Raw genomic sequence first — 21,429 nt, 5'->3', positions numbered from 1 at the left:
TATTTGGTGTTTTGGATTTGACATGCTCTGTACTATGACATTGGGCATCGGCCTTGGCAGACGACGTTGCTGGCATTTCATCGTCTCGGCCATGACTAGTGGCAGCAGCTTCAGCACGAGGTGGAAGTGGATCTTGATCTTTCCCTAATTTTGGAACCTCAACATTTTTGTTCTCCATATTTTAATAGGCACAACTAAAAGGCACCTCAGGTAAACAATGGAGATGGATGGATACTAGTATACAATTATGGACGGACTGCCGAGTGCCGACACAGAGGTAGCTACAGCCGTGGACTACCGTACTGTGTCTGCTGCTAATATAGACTGGTTGATAAAGAGATGTAGTATGTATGTATAAAGAAGAAAGAAAAAAAAACCACGGGTAGGTGGTATACAATTATGGACGGACTGCCGAGTGCCGACACAGAGGTAGCTACAGCCGTGGACTACCGTACTGTACTGTGTCTGCTGCTAATATAGACTGGTTGATAAAGAGATGTAGTATGTATGTATAAAGAAGAAAGAAAAAAAACCACGGGTAGGTGGTATACAATTATGGACGGACTGCCGAGTGCCGACACAGAGGTAGCTACAGCCATGGACTACCGTACTGTACTGTGTCTGCTGCTAATATAGACTGGTTGATAAAGAGATGTAGTATGTATGTATAAAGAAGAAAGAAAAAAAAACCACGGGTAGGTGGTATACAATTATGGACGGACTGCCGAGTGCCGACACAGAGGTAGCTACAGCCGTGGACTACCGTACTGTACTGTGTCTGCTGCTAATATAGACTGGTTGATAAAGAGATGTAGTATGTATGTATAAAGAAGAAAGAAAAAAAAACCACGGGTAGGTGGTATACAATTATGGATGGACTGCCGAGTGCCGACACAGAGGTAGCTACAGCCGTGGACTACTGTACTGTGTCTGCTGCTAATATAGACTGGTTGATAAAGAGATGTAGTATGTATGTATAAAGAAGAAAGAAAAAAAAACCACGGGTAGGTGGTATACAATTATGGACGGACTGCCGAGTGCCGACACAGAGGTAGCTACAGCCGTGGACTACCGTACTGTACTGTGTCTGCTGCTAATATAGACTGGATGATAATGAGATGTAGTATGTATAAAGAAGAAAGAAAAAAAAACCACGGGTAGGTGGTATACAATTATGGATGGACTGCCGAGTGCCGACACAGAGGTAGCTACAGCCGTGGACTACCGTACTGTACTGTGTCTGCTGCTAATATAGACTGGATGATAATGAGATGTAGTATGTATAAAGAAGAAAGAAAAAAAAACCACGGGTAGGTGGTATACAATTATGGATGGACTGCCGAGTGCCGACACAGAGGTAGCTACAGCCGTGGACTACCGTACTGTACTGTGTCTGCTGCTAATATAGACTGGTTGATAATGAGATGTAGTATGTATGTATAAAGAAGAAAGAAAAAAAAACCACGGGTAGGTGGTATACAATTATGGACGGACTGCCGAGTGCCGACACAGAGGTAGCTACAGCCGTGGACTACCGTACTGTACTGTGTCTGCTGCTAATATAGACTGGTTGATAATGAGATGTAGTATGTATGTATAAAGAAGAAAGAAAAAAAACCACGGGTAGGTGGAATACAATTATGGACGGACTGCCGAGTGCCGACACAGAGGTAGCTACAGCTGTGGACTACCGTACTGTACTGTGTCTGCTGCTAATATAGACTGGATGATAATGAGATGTAGTATGTATAAAGAAGAAAGAAAAAAAAACCACGGGTAGGTGGTATACAATTATGGATGGACTGCCGAGTGCCGACACAGAGGTAGCTACAGCCGTGAACTACCGTACTGTGTCTGCTGCGACTGGATGATAAATAATGATATAAAAAATATATATATATCACTACTGCAGCCGGACAGGTATATATTATATAATGACGGACCTGCTGGACACTGTCTGTCAGCAGAATGAGTTTTTTATAGAATAAAAAAAAAAACACCACACAAGTCACACGACGAGTGTTTAACTTTTTCAGGCAATCACAATATAGTATACTACTAACTATACTGGTGGTCAGTGTGGTCAGGTCACTGGTCAGTCACACTGGCAGTGGCACTCCTGCAGCAAAAGTGTGCACTGTTTAATTTTAATAATATGTACTCCTGGCTCCTGCTATAACCTATAACTGGCACTGCTCCCCAGTCTCCCCCACAATTATAAGCTGTGTGAGCACAGTCAGATATATACATAGATGATGCAGCACACTGGGCTGAGCAGTGCACACAGATATGGTATGTGACTGAGTCACTGTGTATCGTTTTTTTCAGGCAGAGAACGGATTATATTAAATAAAACTGCACTGTCTGGTGGTCACTGTGGTCAGTCACTAGTAAACTCTGCACTCTCTACAGTACTCCTAAGCTCCAGTAAATCAAGTGTCTCTGTCTCAAATCAATCTCACTCTCTCTCTTCTAATCTAAATGGAGAGGACGCCAGCCACGTCCTCTCCCTATCAATCTCAATGCACGTGTGAAAATGGCGGCGACGCGCGGCTCCTTATATAGAATCCGAGTCTCGCGATAGAATCCGAGCCTCGCGAGAATCCGACAGCGTCATGATGACGTTCGGTCGCGCTCGGGTTAACCGAGCAAGGCGGGAAGATCCGAGTCGCTCGGACCCGTGTAAAAAAACATGAAGTTCGGGCGGGTTCGGATTCCGAGGAACCGAACCCGCTCATCTCTAATGTCAACCCAATGGCCATGTCGACCTAGTGACTATGTCGACTTAAAGCATGTATACCGATAGTGGTCGACCTAATGACCGTATCCCAATGTGTGCATACTGTATTTAGATTTGTGCATATCATAGATGTGTGTCCACTTACATCGGGAGAATTGTAAAGTGGTATGTGAACTTTAGATGACTACAGTAAAAATGTGGTTAAGTAGGTATAGGAAGACCCCTTGAGATGGAAAATGTTTAGACATGTTTAGCTATTTTCAAACTAATCTCTTGCGGGTACTGGAGGGTTGATTATGTTTTTTGTTTGACCAGGGGTTAAAGTGATCTGGAACGGAGCTGATCTGTATTCGGTCAGTTCCATTTGGAGACCGAACCAGTTCCGCATCTTCTGGCTCACTTAGCCCAGGGAGATGCCCGTCACGCAGGGAAATGCCTGGTGACTGCTGAGATTTTGTTACCAGCGGGCACCTGGCTTCTTCCCCACAGCAGCAGCCGGAGGCACGAGCTCACACTTGAGCTCCGGTTTCCGGCTCTGGCAGTGTGCATTATGGGAGAGACGCCATCATGTCTCTCCCATAGTTCTAAGGAGCAGGCAGCCAGAAGGACGGTGGCGGTTGGATGCAGGAGTGGGGCATAAGGTAAGTATTGTGGGGATTTTTTCTTTTGTGTGTGTGTAAGCGGCGCTACTACAGGAGGCAATACTATATGCGGGCATAACTACTGTGGCAATACTACATGGGGGCATAACTATAGGGGCAATACTCACATAATATTACAGACCTCTATTCACACTACTAGTGCAGGGAAGATGATTCTTATTTAAGTTTTAACTGGTAACAATGGATACAGTGTTTTCAGGTATTTGAATTTGGCAGTGAAAAACTATTAAGAAAGTGCCCACAAAAGTAGTTACGTTTAAAATGTATTTTGTGTTGGAAATTATGTATATGCAGGTGTTGATATTGCAGTTATATAGACACACACCATTGGATAATTCAATCTATGAACAGCACAGTTACTTAACCATTGGCTTTGGTTTAATAATATTTAGAAGGTACATCCATCCATACTAACTGTTCCATGTACACTGAGAGGAGTGGGGTTTTATACAGCTCAACAGTCGGTGATTGTATATGGAAAACAAATAGCGGTGCAGTAACACAGGAAAATATTGTGGATTGCAAGTACTGTAATTGCAGATCTATCTGGAGCTAGCTAGGAGACTTCTGCCTACAACCATGTCCCTATACACAGTAAAGATAAGATGACACATGCACATGCTCAGTAGAGATCATGGGGCCATCTTGTGATAAGACAGTAATGCACTCCTCTTTCAACATCCCCCCTCACCACAAGCTTCTCCATGTGACTCAAACATTTCATTTCAGCATTTCTGTAGCAAGGTGTAAAATAAATGGGGTTATAGTAAACGAACGAAAAAGCATCAACATATCGCATAACTTTAGCTTGGTCTACTTGGAAGATGCATTAGTAAAAGCTCTTTTACTGATAGCATGGACCATGCAATCTCTCAAGTCACAAACTTAGACTGCTGTTACTATCACGACTCTTAATGCTTCTCAAACTTGTGGTCTTTAAGTATTGCAAAGACTCTTTGCTTATATTGGATTTTCATTACACCAATCAGAATTTAAATGTGGTTTCTGGATATTTTAGGCTTACTGACTGCAAAGGTTGCAAATTCCGTATCATACCTCTTAGGTTATTTGCCAATATTTGATCTAATAGAAGACCATTTCTGTGGTTGAACTTCCATGCTGATAGCCTCTTACTCAGCTCTTCAGTCGCTTGTATGTCCAGTGACACATACAATACTTGCACTCCATATCAGCTCCCAACTTTACTTCCACTTGTGCCATTACTTTAAAATAATATATAGTAATAATATATTTTATATATATATATATATATATATATATATATAATATATATAGTCTTGATTGGCTTTTTGGTATTTATATTCCATAATCCTATAAAAATAAATAAAGCCTTTGCTTTTGTGGCAATAGCCAAGCATGATAGACTTTAGTGATTATGAATCCATCCTTTGTCTTTTCTCTTTTGGCATATGCACATAAGCTGTACTTCCAAAAGTTCTGACATGTCTTACACTTGGTTTTCTCTTTGACTACCATTCAGTAGGTGTTATGTCCTGTAAGGCAGCTGTAGGAGAATGGTTCTTGAGATAGACTGCTGTTGACATGGCTTCCAACCAAAACTGTTTGTCAAGGCCTGCATCATTTAACATGCATCTTGCTCTCTCTCCACTAGTATATGGTTTGTCTGTTAACTGACACAGTTTTACTCAGGAGTATAGGCAATGATGTGCTATTCCTTATTTCATTATGAATTCTTTCACATCTCTGAATTATTCTCCACCACTGTCAGATCTCAGGGTCTCAAATCTCATAATATACTAGTGTTGCATATGAAATTAGCCAGAACAATTTAACAAATATAAATTTTCAGCAAAAAAAAATAACCAATGCTAGCAGAGTTGCACAGGCATCTCATGCTCTGTGGCGTATTGAGGCTAGATGTATGAGGAAACATCTGTATAAATGTACAGACTTTACTTCAATTGGACAACATACATCTGAATGTACTATCTTTAGTGGTTTTGTAGCTCTTTTTGATGACTTGAGAAATAGCTGATAACTTTATTTCCGTAATATGCAATTTTCACATGTGTGTGTCTCTGTTAGTCACTGACATTCCTGTGACTGTCCAGTTCTGTAGCTTTTGAACACTTTTTGTATCCAAGTCCAAGGGATATATGCAATTCCGTGCGAATTGAGGCACTTTATCGCCCGTTTTTAAATTCGACACAATTCGACCGTCGAATTGCGGCAGGTGGGTTCCGGAATTCGACATATTAAAAAAAACGAATTCAACAGTCCCGCTGTCGAAAAACGGCCGATTTGACGGATTTTGATTAGATTTTTAAACATGTTTAAAAAACGGTAAAAAACCCGAAAAAAATTTGCGTGGGGTCCCCCCTCCTAAGCATAACCAGCCTCGGGCTCTTTGAGCCGGTCCTGGTTGCCAAAATACGGGGAAAAAATGACAGGGGATCCCCCGTATTTTAACAACCAGCACCGGGCTCTGCGCCTGGTCCTGGTGCAAAAAATACGGGGGACAAAAAGAGTAGGGGTCCCCCGTATTTTTTGTACCAGCACCGGGCTCCACTACCTGGACAGATAATGCCACAGCCGGGGCACACTTTTATACCGCTCCCTGCCGGCCGTGGCATTAAATACCCAACTAGTCACCACTGGCCGGGGTACCCTGGAGGAGTGGGGACCCCTTCAATCAAGGGGTCCCCCCCCAGCCACCCAAGGGCCACCCAAGTACCAGCATGCGGGGGGGAAACGGGCCCGCTGGTACCTGTAGTTCTTCTGGAAAAAAAATACACAAATAAAAACAGGACACGCACACCGTGAAAATACAACTTTATTTCACACATGCCGACACATACATACTTACCTATGTTGACACGCTGACTGCCACGTCTCCAATGTTGACGAATCCGGGGTACCTGAAAATAAAATTATACTCACCTGATCCAGTGTCCGGTTCTTTTATTGTAATCCACGTACTTGGCAAAACAAAAAAACGCATTTACCCGAACCAGACGGACTGAAAGGGGTCCCATGTTTACACATGGGACCCCTTTCCCCGAATGCAGAGACCCCCCGTGACTCCTGTCACAGAAGGTCCCTTCAGCCAATCAGGGAGCGCCACGTCGTGGCACTCTCCTGATTGGCTGTATGCGCGTCGGAGCTGTCAGACGTGCATCGCACAGCCCCCTCCATTATCTTCAATGGTGGGAACTTTGCAGTCAGCGGTGAGGTCACCCGCGGTCAGCGGCTGACCGCGGGTGACCCCACCGCTGACCGCAAAGTTCCCACCATTGAAACTAATAGAGGTGCTGTGCGATGCGCTGTCTGCCTGCTCAGACGCGCATAGGGAATCAGGAGAGTGCCAGGACGTGGCGCTACCTGATTGCCTGAAGGGACCTTCTATGACAGGAGTCACAGGGGGTCTCAGCATTCGGGGAAAGGGGTCCCATGTGTAAACATGGGACCCCTTTCAGTCCGTGTGGATCGGGTAAATGCGTTTTTTTATTTTGCCAAGTACGAGGATTACAAATATCACTGGACACTGGATTTAGGTGAGTATAATTTTATTTTCAGGTACACCCCATGGATTCTACTTGGACAAGTGGACCGAACGTCGTGTCAACATAGGTAAGTATGTGTGTGTGTCGACATGTATGTAATAGAGTTGTACTTTCAAGGTGTGCGTGTCCTGTTTTTATTTGGGTATTTTTTTGCAGTAGAACTACAGGTACCAGCGGGCCCGTTTCCCCCCCCCCCCCCCCCGCATGCTGGTACTTGTGGTTCTCCAAGTACCAGCTTGCGGGGGAGGCTTGCTGGGACTTGTAGTTCTGCAGCAAAAAACAATATTCTTTCATTTCACAAAAGGCTATCAGCCTCCCATCCGCAGCCCATGGATGGGGGGCACAGCCTCGGGCTTCACCCCTGGCCCTTGGGTGGCTGGGGGGGACCCCTTGATTGAAAGGGTCCCCACTCCTCCAGGGTACCCCGGCCAGGGGTGACTAGTTGGGTATTTAATGCCACGGCCGCAGTGAGCGGTATAAAAGTGTCCCCCGGCTGTGGCATTATCTGTCCAGCTAGTAGAGCCCGGTGCTGGTACAAAAAATACGTGGGACCCCTACTCTTTTTGTCCCCCGTATTTTTTGCACCAGGACCAGGCGCAGAGCCCGGTGCTGGTTGTTAAAATACGGGGGATCCCCTGTCATTTTTTCCCCCGTATTTTGGCAACCAGGACCGGCACGCATTTTTTTTTCCTGATTTTTACCCCATTCCATTAAAAAATATATATATATATTTTTAAAAATATATAAATAATACTTGTGCCTCCTAAATAGACAAACCAAGTACCTAATCCCTTCTAATATAAATAGATATGCTATTACCAATAAAAAAAACACAAAAAAAAACATGTTTTTAAAAAAATTTATTAGATTCCGCCAGCAAAGTGTGGTGGATTGAAAATGACGGATTTACTGTCTAAAAGCACTGTTGTCGAATTTACAATCTTCAATTGAATATACTTTTGTCGAAATGCCGCATTTGTACCATTGCAGAAATGTCAAATTTGACAAATGTCGAATTTGGAATGGCCGTTTTTTTGACGAAAAGTACTGAATTGCATTGTCGATTTATTTTTTGGGGCGAAAATGTCCCGTTTTTCGACATTTTCGGGAATTCGACCGCAATTGCATATACCCCCAAATCTTCTATACCAGAGTTCTAATGACTGTTACCCAATTGCCATCATCACATAAAGGCCCGTGTTCATGAGCAGATGTGGGGAGAGATGTGTGCTGAGTGAACCGCTCAGCACACATCTCTCCCCCTGCTCAGCACGCGATGTGTGATGAGCGTGTGGGGGGGGGTACTCATTTCACCCAGTGGGTGAAATGAGCGACCTGCTAGAGTGAGCCTGCATGCAGGCCAATCTAGCACCAGCAATAGCGACGCACGGGGCCGCGCATCGCTATCACTGTGGGGGGTACACACAGACAGATCATACTTAAAATCTAAGCAATCTAGTCAGATTGCTTAGATTATCGCTCCGTGAGTACCCACCTTAACAGTGTTGTGTATCAAGGATGTACAATTGTTGACACCGGGTGCCTGTAGCTATGGCGGTCCCTTTTATGTTTCTTACAATGAACTTTTCTTTTGAAAATTGAACTCTGTGGCCTCTATATTCTGGGACATTGATGGCGATAAGATTTGATCCCATTTCTGGCACACAGAGCATCTTCTGTGACTTTTGTTCTTGTTCCAATTTTTAAGCAAGCTTTAATCATTCCAACTTTGTAGCTGTCAGCACTTTGTCACATTTGGTTAACATGGTGAACCACTCCTCATTGCAGCTCACTTGTCTTGTTGAACCCAAATCAATATACCAGCAATCTTTTCTAAAGTTATCTGTAACACTCATGTTTTTCTAATTTAAGTTTGCTGTTGCAGTTCTTACGTGCACAGGATTCACTTTCTTTTGCTTGCACACAATTGCTTGCACTTTGTGACCTATCTTGTGTAACTGTAGCACTTGAATTAAAATTTGCAGACTTTTTCACTTTTTGTATGCAATGCAGTAGCCTCAAATTTTCTGAAATTTTCACTTATTGTATGCAATGCAGTAGTTTCAGCACTTGAATCACAGGCATGCATTCTTGAAACAGTAATAGATTTTCTCTGACTGTGTCTGTAATTAGCATTGCTTTGTTTGGTTCCAAATCCACAACTAGGAACTCAAACTTAGGTGTCAAGTTCTGCAACATTGCTGTAGTGATCTCTTCATTATCTATTTGCACTACAATTGATGTTAGTTGCTGAGAAACAGACATAATTGTATCTACATAATCACTCATAGTGCTGTGTTCACTCAATTTTGTGTTTTACAATATACATCAACCTCGTTAGACTCCATCTTGTTATGCTGCCTGTTGTGCTGTTCTCATATATTTAGCTAACAACTTCCCGTGTAAAATGGAGTACACATGTTGCTCCACATTTAAACCAATGGTGCCCATGGTCCTCTCTACATCATCTGGGCTTGGATCTGCATCAAGATCTATTGTAACCTTCCACAATCTGTTATAATTCATTTGCATTTCCATAGCAAACTTTCAGGTTGTATAATTCTCTGCAGCTTTCATATTTATAAAAAAAAACACTATGTGTGTATCACCTGTATTCATGTGCACTAAACAGCTTCTGTGCTGCTATACTGCACTGAAAACACTCTTCACCCTGTGCTCTGGCGCAGTCTGCACTACATATGTGGTTAAGATGGTGCCTGTATGCTACTTTGGGCAGCCTAGCAGCTTGTATGTCTGGGTGCCTGGGTACATAACCATTTGGAAATGATGTGTGTGCAGGTCTTGACATTGCAATTATATAGGCACACACCAGTGGATGGTTTAAACAGTCCAGTTACTTTACTAGTGGTGTTGGTTTATTGATAGACAGCAGATACAGCCATACTCACTGTTACATGTACAGCGGTGATGGATAGATGCTAAGACAGGTCTACCCAGTCACTAACTCAGTGGTTTACATATCTGTAAATGGTACCAGTGTTGAGAGGAGATTTCTGGGGGTAGGAGCACATTACAAATCTGGGGAGCATTTTTGGGATAGGCACCTATTTTACACAGCTGGGGAATCTCTCAATCCTCAGCCACTCCTCCTTCCTTGATTAGTCATTGATAGTCGGGTTCCCTGTCTAGGTTAATTATGTAGGATGATGGATAACCTCCTTGCCGGAGATATCGGTGTTGGAGGTGGAAGTAGGGGGTCCCAGACAAATGAAGAGACTCTTGCAGCATCAGTATAGCCTGGCAAAACCAAAAAAGGTAAAAATCATAACGGTCTTTACAAATGACCGTTCTTAAATTGCAGTGCATATCGCCACCTTAATTTTTCACAGACCACTGCAATAATACATAAGGAGAAGTGTTATCTGCAGCACCTACCATGTGCAAATACAGCAAAATCCCATACCACAAGTTCATACATGCAAATGCTGAGGCAGTTCAATGCGTTTACCACCACAGCTGCATTAATGTTGTAGAGGGTCAACAGTGTTCACCTGTCCCTGACACCATGTGGTCCAACAGCCAGGGACTTATTAAAATTTCATATAAGCTGTACCCACTACAACTTCACAGGTTACCAAAAACACCCGACCTACACTAGAACTCTGCTCACAGCTTGGAGGATTAATTTATCTCAGTCTCGTGCCAATCCTTCGATTTTACTTACAGCTAACATTTTCAAGCCACATATCTAAAAAGGATACAGTTAATATCTTGGCTGCCGGGATCACGGCGTTCAGTAGACTGACCCAGGAATCCCGACAGCTGGTGAAATACCGACAACTGGAATACCAAAGTTTTGGAATTGCTAATATATACAGTTATAAGGGTGACTCAGAGATGGATGCAGTTTGCATTACTGCTGCATCTTTGTATGCAAAATATATAGTTAAATGTATATTTTACACCAAACATAATGGGCTTATTTATCAATATTGGACCACTGTATAAGACAGAGCTTATTTGGCCACTTATTGCAGAGATATATAATCAGGCTAATCTGGCTAAGTATCTGTATATCACTCACTGCAAACTCTTATGGCTAGTCCTGGTCCCTCTGCGCATGCAGGACCTTGCTTTATCTATTCACACATATGTTCTGCCCTGGAAGCTAAAACTTGAGCTAAATTCAATTACTTTTTTTTTTTTAAATGAGTACAAAATAAAAAATATATATTTCCATCTATTTACCAAAGGAAAAATTATTTATCTTAATAACAAATAATTTTATCCTGTCCTAAATACAGGGCTATTGTCGTCCTGACATGGTGTTAATAATAAGAGAATATACTATGCATGGAGACTCATAGTGATGATAGAAATGGCTAACACCACCTATATTTTTTAATAAATAGACATAAATGTCATATCTATAGACATAGATAGAGAAATCATAGATAAATAGAGCCCCAAGAATCTACACTCCATATTATCTGTCTGCATCATTTAACTATGTGCCTAGTACTGGCCAAAGAGGGTTATTCAGGTTTGTTAGCAAACCGCAAAAGCAGACTAATGGGCAAAACCATGTTGCGCTGCAGGTGGGGCAGGTGTAACGTAACATGTGCAGAGAGAGTTAGATTTGGATGGGGTGTGTTCAAACTGAAATCTAAATTGCAGTGTAAAAATAAAGCAGCCAGTATTTACCCTGCACAGAAACAAAATAACCCACCCAAATCTAACTCTCTCTGCACATGTTACATCTGCCTCCCCTGCAGTGCACATGGGGGGTCATTCTGATCCGATCGCACGCTGCAGTTTATTGCAGCGGTGTGATCTGGTCAGAACTGTGCATGCGCTGGCCCCGCTGCGCTACGGTCGCCTCTGCCTGATTGACAGGCAGAGGCAGTTGATGGACGGGGGTGCGGAATGGCGGTGTTTGGCTGCCGTTTCGTGGGCGCGGTCCAGACAACGCAGGCGTGGCCAGACCATGGGGGGCAGGCCACAGCGGTTGCGTGACGTCACACGCACCAGCTGCGACCTGGGCAGCGACGAGTAGCTCACGGCCAGCACGCTAAAGCTGCGCTGGCTGGGAGCTACTCCTAAAGTGCAAAAGCATTGCACTTCTGCAGGGGGGGGGGGCACTGACATGTGGGGCAGGATAGCCCTGTGCTATCCCGCCCCACGTGGACATGATCGTAGCCCTGCAAAATTTTGCAAGGCTACGATCAACTCGGAATGACCCCCATGGTTTTGGCCAACTGATAACAAATTTGCTGCTGCAATCAACTCTGAATTACCCGCTCAGCCTAAACTTTAGCATGGTTTTGACCATTAGTGTGCTTTATTGGTTTGCTAACAAACCTGAAACAACCCAAAGTAATTTTTCACTGACTCATTTTTTATTGAATTCATAATCCAGGTGTTGAACATTGCTGGAAAAATATTTTTGTCCCCAAAATGTAGTGATATAAATATTTCTTTCAGCCTACGAATTATAGACCTTACTCTTCCACGAATCTCTTTGCATCTTTTGCCTGGTATTGGAGTGCACCTTAACCTTTACACCAAAGTGGGAATTAATGGTAATAGGTAAGATGTATTATATTTTTTGTTTATGATATGCACCCAAAAAGTTTCATCTACCCTGCTGCATTACATATGACTGTACAAGTTACATAGCATAATACTTAGTGTTAAAAGCAGAGAAGCTTGAATTGGATGAGTATTGCTTCTCAAACTGGTTTGTTGGATTGGTACAAAAATTAAAACTTTCACTGGAATTTCCTAAATTTACAAAATTGTGTTGTCAAAAAGGGAAAAGCTTTGACCATACTTGAGACAGTTAATTGGTGTTCAAAAACTGTTCAGCTATGTTCAAGTCAATTCACGACAAACCAGTTGAAACATACTGGAGCGTACAGTAAATTGATACAATTTCTATGATTTTTAATTGCAAACAACATACTGTATTGTGATCTTTGAACACAGTAGTGTTAACAATTGGAATTAAGAAAAATGTTTAGAACTTTTGTTTGTAATTAAAATGTAATAATGAAAAAACAATGCATTTAACATGAATAACAAATGGAAACTGTCCATTTTGAGCCAAAAATGCAAACCTCAAATGCAAACAATGAATGCAAACTTGAAAATGGAGAATGAAAGCCACAGGTTTCAAACAACATATTTCATTAGAGATCGATTGCTATTTGTATTTGAAACATGTTCATGGCCATTGAACTGGTGACAATTGATAAAAAATGTAAGCATTTTTTTTTCTTTTGCTAACCATTGTTCCTATGTATAACTCCTATAAAATGCAGTCATATAAAAAAAAACACTAAGTCTTTTGAGGACATAAATTTGTAGCTTTGTAATGTATTCAAATACATGTATAGTATGTGTGCTGATTGTATTTTAAATTGCATACATGTAGATTTACATTTTAAATTACTAAACAATGTTAATGTCCATTATTTACAAATAATTGATACTTTTGTAATTACTGTATATATTTGAGATGGCCATTATATATTGAGATATGTTCAATATATTAAATCTAATCTAATATGAATTCTATATTTTAAGTCTCTTAGGATTTCTGGATATCTTGGTGGAAGTAAATATCACAGCAAGAGCCAGATTGACACAGGAGTCATCAGGAGTTCCACGTTTAGTTATTGAAGATTGCCAGGCACTACTTGGAGGAATAAACATAAGATTATTAAGAGGGTAAGTTGTAATATAAAAAAATGTTATATGGATATTTTAGCTATAGAGGAACTTAATAAACAATAAATGTTGCTTTGTCCACCACATAGATTGCTATCAGGAATCTTGGATGGGCTTGTCAGTAATCTTCTTCGAAACATTTTACCAGGAGTGGTAAGCATTAAATTGGGCTAGTACTGTACCTATATTGACCCCTAGAAAGATGCTTGTCTTGGGCAGCAGATACATTTAATTACATTCTTTAAATGTTTTCTATTTCTTTTACTAACTAATTGGACCGTAGAGAGTAGCACAGGTCAGGACAATTGTTGACTTAAAGTTCCTTTATATTTACCACAAAACAACACATTTCATGGATTGCAAAGGACATAATTGTTTTGTTGTATCCAATACTTTTTATTCTTGTACTTTGGCCTGTCTAAAAGATAAAGGACTTCCAGGTATTGCTAATTACTGTATATAATTGTCTATTGAATCAATTCCTCACTCATGGATTGACACAGATGGACAGTGCTCTGTGTGATTTCCATAGCGGTCCCATTTCTCACAAGAGGAGCCATGGTTATTGACATAGAAGGTGTAGTTATTGTGAACAGAGGGGCATTACTACTGTAGTGACCAAAAAAGCTCTGCCAAGCCTCCATCCACTTAATACAGTACACCCCTTTTAACCGGCAAGCATGTCTGCCAAAAGGAGGTGTGACCCTGTGGATCAATAGGAAAAGATCTAGACAGGGACACTATGAACTCTGAAACTCATCATCATAACTGAACAAACATTTACTTACAGTCATCTGAATATTCTTATGTTTCTGTAGTTATGTCCAGTGGTGAATGTTGTGCTTGACTTGACCAATGGCCTTCTTCTCACTGTCAACTGTAAGTACTGTATGCTACATGAAGAAATATAGTTTGCATAAGTCAATACAATTTAATTATTTCTCTGTTTTTTCTAGTGGTACAATGAATTGGCTTTCAATAAATCATTAAACGATATTTACAGTATTTTACAGTATTCAATATGCCTTATTAGAGTCTCATTTAATAAAAATATGATATCCATAATAATATGAATTGGGGAAGAGTATAATCAACTGAATATATGTTGCGTGCCTTTACTTGTTAACTAAACACAGTGTGTGTATGCCGCTGTTCTATCAGACGGGCTAACAGGCATGAAAATATAAGTGTTCCCTGAGAATTACTGAGGGTAGATAGTAGATTATTGAGGCTTGATGGCTGCATATAGATCAATAACAGCTCAGTTCACAAAACAGCTGATCTACAATAGTTTAAATCTGTTTTGTTTGCTTGCTTGAGCCATTAAACTATTGACATTACAGATAGAATTTTACATTTTAAAGCCATTCTCATTTCTTGCTTAATGATGTCATTCTAATGAGTGAACTTCCCCCATTTTGTTTTGGGAAATGATTTACTGGCCAAAAGTGTAAAAAGTAGGGGCTCTACAAAATCATTTTCCTCATCTCTGTTGAATAGTAACTGTGATAACCTCGGGTTAATCCCTTGTGGCAATGCTCTTACCAGAATCCAGTATTACGATGATACTCTCTCTCTTCACGGAGAGGTCTGAAGATATGAGTGACACACTCTTGAGTATGAAAGACGGTGATGATTAATAATGCACGTTTATTCAATTCAAGAATCAGTGTGCGTAATAACATTTGCACATTTTCCCAGTAGCAACCCAGTCTAGTACATTTAGGGGGTAATTCTGAGTTGATCGTAGCAGGAATTTTGTTAGCAGTTGGACAAAACCATGTGAACTGCAGGGGAGGCAGATATAACATGTGCAGAGAGAGTTAGATTTGGGTGGATTATTTTGTTTCTGTGCAGGGTAAATACTGGCTGTTTTAATTTTACACTGCAATGTAGATTGCAGATTGAACACACCACATCACATCACGTCACATCCCCCTCTGCAGCTTATCTAGCTTCTCTGCTTTTTCCCACTCTCCTCTCAGGCACAGTCAGATTCTCCTGGGTCTCAACACCCTCCAGATTGTTTTCCTTTTGCACAGCCTCGGTTGCCTAGCACCAAGGCTGCAAATGTAGAATCCCAGACTGTCACAGTTCATCAAGTTCACAAGTGACACAATCGAGCCACAGCTTGTAACCCTTTCCTATGTTTCCATAAAAGGGGTATCCCTCAGGATTGGGATGCCACAAATATCCCCACTGAAATGAGACGTGTCCTCATGCCTTACAACACAGAGACCTGCAAACAGTTAATGAATAAAAGTACATCAATATCTATATCAGGCCAGCAGTTAACCCCGTGTAGAGCAGATCGACCGTCTCTCTTCTGATGGGCCAATTACCTTAATTTGATCAACTGACTCAGTTACATCAGGAACAGGCACATTCAGTACAAAGGGACAGACATCTATCACATTATCATTACCAATGTCTGGCATAGAACATGGTACAGTTTCAGACCTGATCATAGGGTGCAACAGCACCCAGACTGGCCAGAACACATTCAACATTTCAGATGTAGGATCGCTATTGCAGGGGGACTCAGGTGTACTTGACCTCTCCGCCTCTATAAGCTGCAGTTCCCCCATCTCCCAATGATCAGACAAGTATTTCTTTAGCTGGTTACGATGAATAACCATTGACCTCTCGTCATCAAGGCTTGCAATTCTGTAGACATCACTCTCTGGATATGGAATTTCAGTAAATTTATAGGGAGTCTTTTCCCAATATCCATCAAGTTTACTACCATAATGGTTTTGTCTCTTCCATACCAGTTCTCTAATGATGAGAGGTCCAGCCATTGCATGGTGGTTATAATCATCAGCTTGACGTCTCTGGCCCTGTTCTGTTCGTTGTTTGACAACAGCATAGGCGGTCTGGAGGCGCCTTTAAGTACTCCAGTACCCAATCCATTTGTGGCATATCCCCTTGAGTGACCTCCTCTGGGAGGGATAGCCATACGTCGGCACGTAGTCACCCTTCTCTGTCGAATAGGAGGTAGAATGGGGTATACCCAGTGGAGCGGGTGGTCTTCTGTTTGCCGGCGGTCGGGCTCCCGGCGCTCAGTATACCGGCGCCGGGAGCCCGACAGCCGGCATACCGACAATTATTTTCCCTCGTGGGGGTCCACGACCCCCATAGAGGGAGAATAAAATAGTGTGGCGCGCGTAGCGCGCCACCGTGCCCGTAGCGTGGCGAGCGCAGCGAGCCCGCAAGGGGCTCATTTGCGCTCGCCAAGCTGTCGGTAAGCCGGCGGTCGGGCTCCCGGCGCCGGGATGCTGGTCGCCGGGAGCCCGACCGCCGGCCAGCCGTAGTGAACCCAGTGGAGCTGTGCTCTGTATTTTTATACAGAAATGTGATTTCCGAAAGAAGATCCGGCCAATCCCGCCTGGCCTCTGTGGGTATCGATCGCTACATGTTGATGAGTGATTGGTTCATTCGTTCGCACACTCCATTGTATTAGGGGTGATAAGTTGTCATATGCAATTTTTCGACATCCGTAGAGGTTACGCAACTCCTGGAATAAGCGGGACTCAAAGGCAGATCCCTGGTCTGTCAATATCTTTTCGGGGTAGCCATACGGTCTCACAAAGGCTCTCCACAATAGCTCTGCTGTCGTGGATGCAGTCAAGTCCTTAACTGGAAGGGCAACAACGAATTTGGAGTTGTGGTCAATTATGGTGATGGAATACTGATAGCCACTCCTGCTAGGTTCCAGTTTAACATGATCAATCACCACCAACTCGAGTGGATGATTGGTTACTATGGGATGTAGCACTGCTCGCTGATCTGCAGGGAGTTTCTTCTTTATCGAACTATTCGGACAATTCAAATTCCACTCCTCGATATCCTCTCTCATGTTCACCCAATAGAATCGCCATCTCATTGTGGTTTCTAGCTTTTGTAGGCCAAAGTGCCCAGACTGATCGTGATAGGCTTCCAGCACTTGGACACTATCACGTCTGGTCAGCACAATCTGCGTTACTGCCAGGTGAGTCTTGGAATTGACCCCATGGTGAACCAACAACCCTTTGCGGATGCGTAGTCATTCTGTCTCCACAGCTTTATCAGTTCCGGATTTAGTGTCTGCCATTCTTGTTTTGACAACAGCCTTCTTTTGTAGGCCAAAGTGCCCAGACTGATCGTGATAGGCTTCCAGCACTTGGTCACTATCACGTCTGGTCAGCACAATCTGCGTTACTGCCAGGTGAGTCTTGGAATTGACCCCATGGTGAACCAACAACCCTTTGCGGATGCGTAGTCATTCTGTCTCCACAGCTTTATCAGTTCCGGATTTAGTGTCTGCCATTCTTGTTTTGACAACAGCCTTCTTGAGATCAATAAGATTTTCAACTTTTTCAGAACAGGGGGGGGTCATTCCGAGTTGATCGCTAGCTGCTGTTGTTTGCGGCGCAGCGATCAAGCTAAAAATCTGCTTTCTGTGCATGCGCATGCACTGCAATACACACGCACATTGTACGGGTACAAAACCCGTTGTGGTTGTGCACAGGTTGTAGCAAAGTTTTCAGTCGCAGTGACCGCCGCAATAAGATTGACAGGAAGGGGGCATTTCTGGTTGTCAACTGCCCGTTTTCAGGCAATGTTTGCAAAAATGTAGGCGTGTCTGAAAAAACACAGGCGTGTCTGGGCATTCGCTGGGCGGGTGTATGACATCAAATCCAGACACGAATAGGCTGAAGTGATGGCAGGCGCTGAGTAAGTTCAGAGCTACTCTGAAACTGCACAAACTTTTTTTGCAGAGCTCGGCTGCACATGCGTTCGCAGTTTTGCTAAGCTAAAATACCTGGGCAGTCAGTGGGCGGCGGCATAGCGTTTGCACGGCTGCTAAAAACTGCTAGCGAACGATCAACTCGGAATGACCCCTGGGGTTAGAACTCTGCACTTGCACACAATCGGTGCTATCGGGAGGTGGTTGTTGAACACTTTTTGCTGTCTGTGCCAGAATATTGGTGGCGGTCTTTTTCCAACAGTTCACTGCAGCTTAGAACCTAGGGATCTCCACTTCCTCCCACTCATCTTCGTCCACTTCTGGCGCCATTACCGATGGTAACCTGGATAGTGCGTCGGGGTTAGCGTTGGCTTTGCCACTCCGATATTTGATCGTGAAATTGTAGTTCACCAGTCTAGAATACCGTTGTTGTTCCAATGCACCGAGGTTAGCTGTATTCAGGTGGGCAAGAGGGTTATTATCGGTGAAGGCTATGAATGGTGTCGCTAACAGATAGTCTTTGAACTTTTCAGTTATAACCCATACCAGCGCCAAGAACTCCAGTTTGAAAGCGCTGTAGTTGGCATCATTGCGCTCAGTTCTCCTGAGACTCCTGCTTGCACAGGCAATGACACGTTCTTGACCCTGCTGGTCTTGTGACAGTACAGCTCCCAGACCACAATTGCTTGCGTCAGTGTACAGGTGAAATGGTCAAGTATAATCTGGATACGTAAGAATCAGGGCCTCTGTCAACAGGCTCTTCAGTTTATCAAATGCAGTTTGATGAGCCTCTGTCCATGCCACAGGTACCTTCTTCCCATGCTGAGCTGAGGGTACTTCACGATGCAGTTCATGGAGAAGGGCTGCAACCTGGGTGAATCGCGGGACGAATCTCCTGTAGTATATTTGCTCCCACACGCTAAAAAACGGCCAGAAACGGTCTGTCCAACTAGTTGGGAAAATAAAACCTGTTTGATTTTCCCAACTAATCGTTCAGGTGTAGGGGAACTTTCCCCCCAACTGACCGATAAGTAGGTGGACACTGACCAGCAGTGTCCGCCTGCTTCTGTCACCCTCACTGCCAGCAGGATCCCCAGCAGCGGCGGCGGTACTGTGAAGCAGGTTCAGGGGTCACACCGGGACCCCAGCATTGGCACCCCACCCAATATCACTGCCCCCCCACACGCGCGATCGCGGCACCCCCGCACCCCACCTGCGATGAGAATACTACTGTGAAGGGGAGAGGGGCCCTAGCTACAGGGACCCGGGATAGTTACCGTCGGAGTCTGTACATCAGGGAGACCGGGGTGCATGTGAGGACGGTGGGGAGACAGGGTGCAGGCTGCCGGCTGGGCTGACTCATCCCAGGATCTCCAGCAGCGGTGGTACTGTGGTGCGGGAGTCTGTTCAGGGCCAGCTGCGGCAGTGTATTACGGCTCTCGGGCTGCCCCTGTCATGCCAGCAGCGGAGGCGGCTGGAGGAGAACCAGGGGCAGCGGCAGCAGAACTCCACTGCTGCCCCTGTCAACCTGCCAGCGGTGGTGCGGGAGCCGTCCGGAGACAGGGGGTCTGGTAGGGTGTCAGCGGGGAGCGAGAGCTTAGGGCCGGCTCCCCTCACAAAGCTGCGGCAGCTGGTAGGGGAAGGCGCAGTACTTAAGATTCTGTCTTCCTGCCGCCTGTGCATCAGGTCGAATGCATCTCTCCAAGGAACCCACGCTAAACGCTGATTCTCGGGTGATGAGGAGCTGGATGCTCCTGATAAATGATTAATATATTATTTCCTCCCCACTGCTGATGTCGCGCTGGTTACTGAGATAGTGTTATGGGACTGGACACTGGGCTTGGGTCAGCTTCTGTAACAAAAGCCACTATGCCCTGAGTGCTACAGTCTGTAACGGTGTCGCTGCTAGCGCTGCGTCCCATAATAAGGGTTATGAAATGTTTTAGCCATGTCAACGGTCAACACTGTACTCACAGGGATTTAAATGCTGTCCCTAATACTAGATGCCAAAATAGTGATGTCCCTGTCACCAGTTATAACTCTATAAAACACTGTAAGTGGTTACAGTATTGCTGATGGACGCGTGTATCCGAGCAGAAATATTATTTATTTTTTATGCTCCCCCTTCTGTAAATTAGAAGGCTGTCTCTGAGATCTTATAACAAAGTCCTAGGCTGAAGTGTGAAATATCAGTTAGTGGCCGCTGTCTTATTTCCTATCGGCGGTTGTATAATGTAATGTATTTCTGTGATGAAGTACCCTGGTAGTAATAACTTGAGTTTATAAGTATATTAATGTGGGTTTAGTATATAAAACATCTCTGCCATGCATCTTGTTAGAAAAACGTTTTCGAACCAGCGCTCCAACACAGCAGTGCTGCAATCTCCGCTGAAGTGGTCACCCCCACTTCCAAGAAAACTTTTAGACAATGTACAAAATGCAGATATGCGCACCCTGGGGTGTTATAGGATAATTATATGTTTTATGGGGAACGTTCAATGTTCAGATGTTCAAATCCTTCCCTTTTGAATTAGAACAGAATTCCTCCTTTTTCCCTCAAAAAAACAGAAGTAAGGGAATATATAGTGAAGTACAGTTTTATTAGGAGTGTGAATAACATAAACAAATAAAAGTAATAATTCCACCAACTTATAGTGGGGCAAATATGCGTACCAGAATATGTGGGGTCCCCAACAAAGGTTACCCTATAGCGCTTGTGAGGTGTTAAACAGATACCTCCCGGGATCTCAGCACTGTTCCTCCTCTAGCCGTGGTATTCCTGGGTACTCCCCCTCTTACTGGATCAATCGCAGTCTGTCCCACAGCACCAACGCGTTTCTGCTCTCTGGGAGCCTTTCTCAAGGTGTGTGGTGGAGTGAAGACTGGGATAATTTATGCCCAGTATTGTGGTGTGATTGGCTCAGACTGGATACCCCATAAATTAACATTCCCTTCATGAATTATTATGAGCTAGTTATTCTGGTGACTTTGCCTGAGATATTAGTTGGCCCCTTGTATGGGAAAAGCTTTAAATTTGACAATTTTAATACTTAAAAACTT

General features: G+C 43.5%; 1 protein-coding gene across 1 annotated transcript in view; it reads left to right on the top strand.

Moving 5' to 3' along the window:
- The window catches only part of BPIFB4 (BPI fold containing family B member 4), a 95,462-nt gene that overhangs the window by 17,717 nt on the left and 56,316 nt on the right, over positions 1-21,429 (top strand). Inside the window, exons 3-6 of the mRNA XM_063963590.1 lie at positions 12,393-12,497; positions 13,497-13,640; positions 13,730-13,793; positions 14,459-14,519. Of these exons, the coding sequence (XP_063819660.1) occupies positions 12,393-12,497; positions 13,497-13,640; positions 13,730-13,793; positions 14,459-14,519 (374 nt within the window). The remainder of the gene's footprint in view (positions 1-12,392; positions 12,498-13,496; positions 13,641-13,729; positions 13,794-14,458; positions 14,520-21,429) is intronic.

This window comes from Pseudophryne corroboree, chromosome 3 (assembly GCF_028390025.1).
Source record: "Pseudophryne corroboree isolate aPseCor3 chromosome 3, aPseCor3.hap2, whole genome shotgun sequence".
Lineage (NCBI taxonomy): Eukaryota > Metazoa > Chordata > Amphibia > Anura > Myobatrachidae > Pseudophryne > Pseudophryne corroboree.
This window is presented reverse-complemented; position numbering and strand designations above follow the sequence as displayed.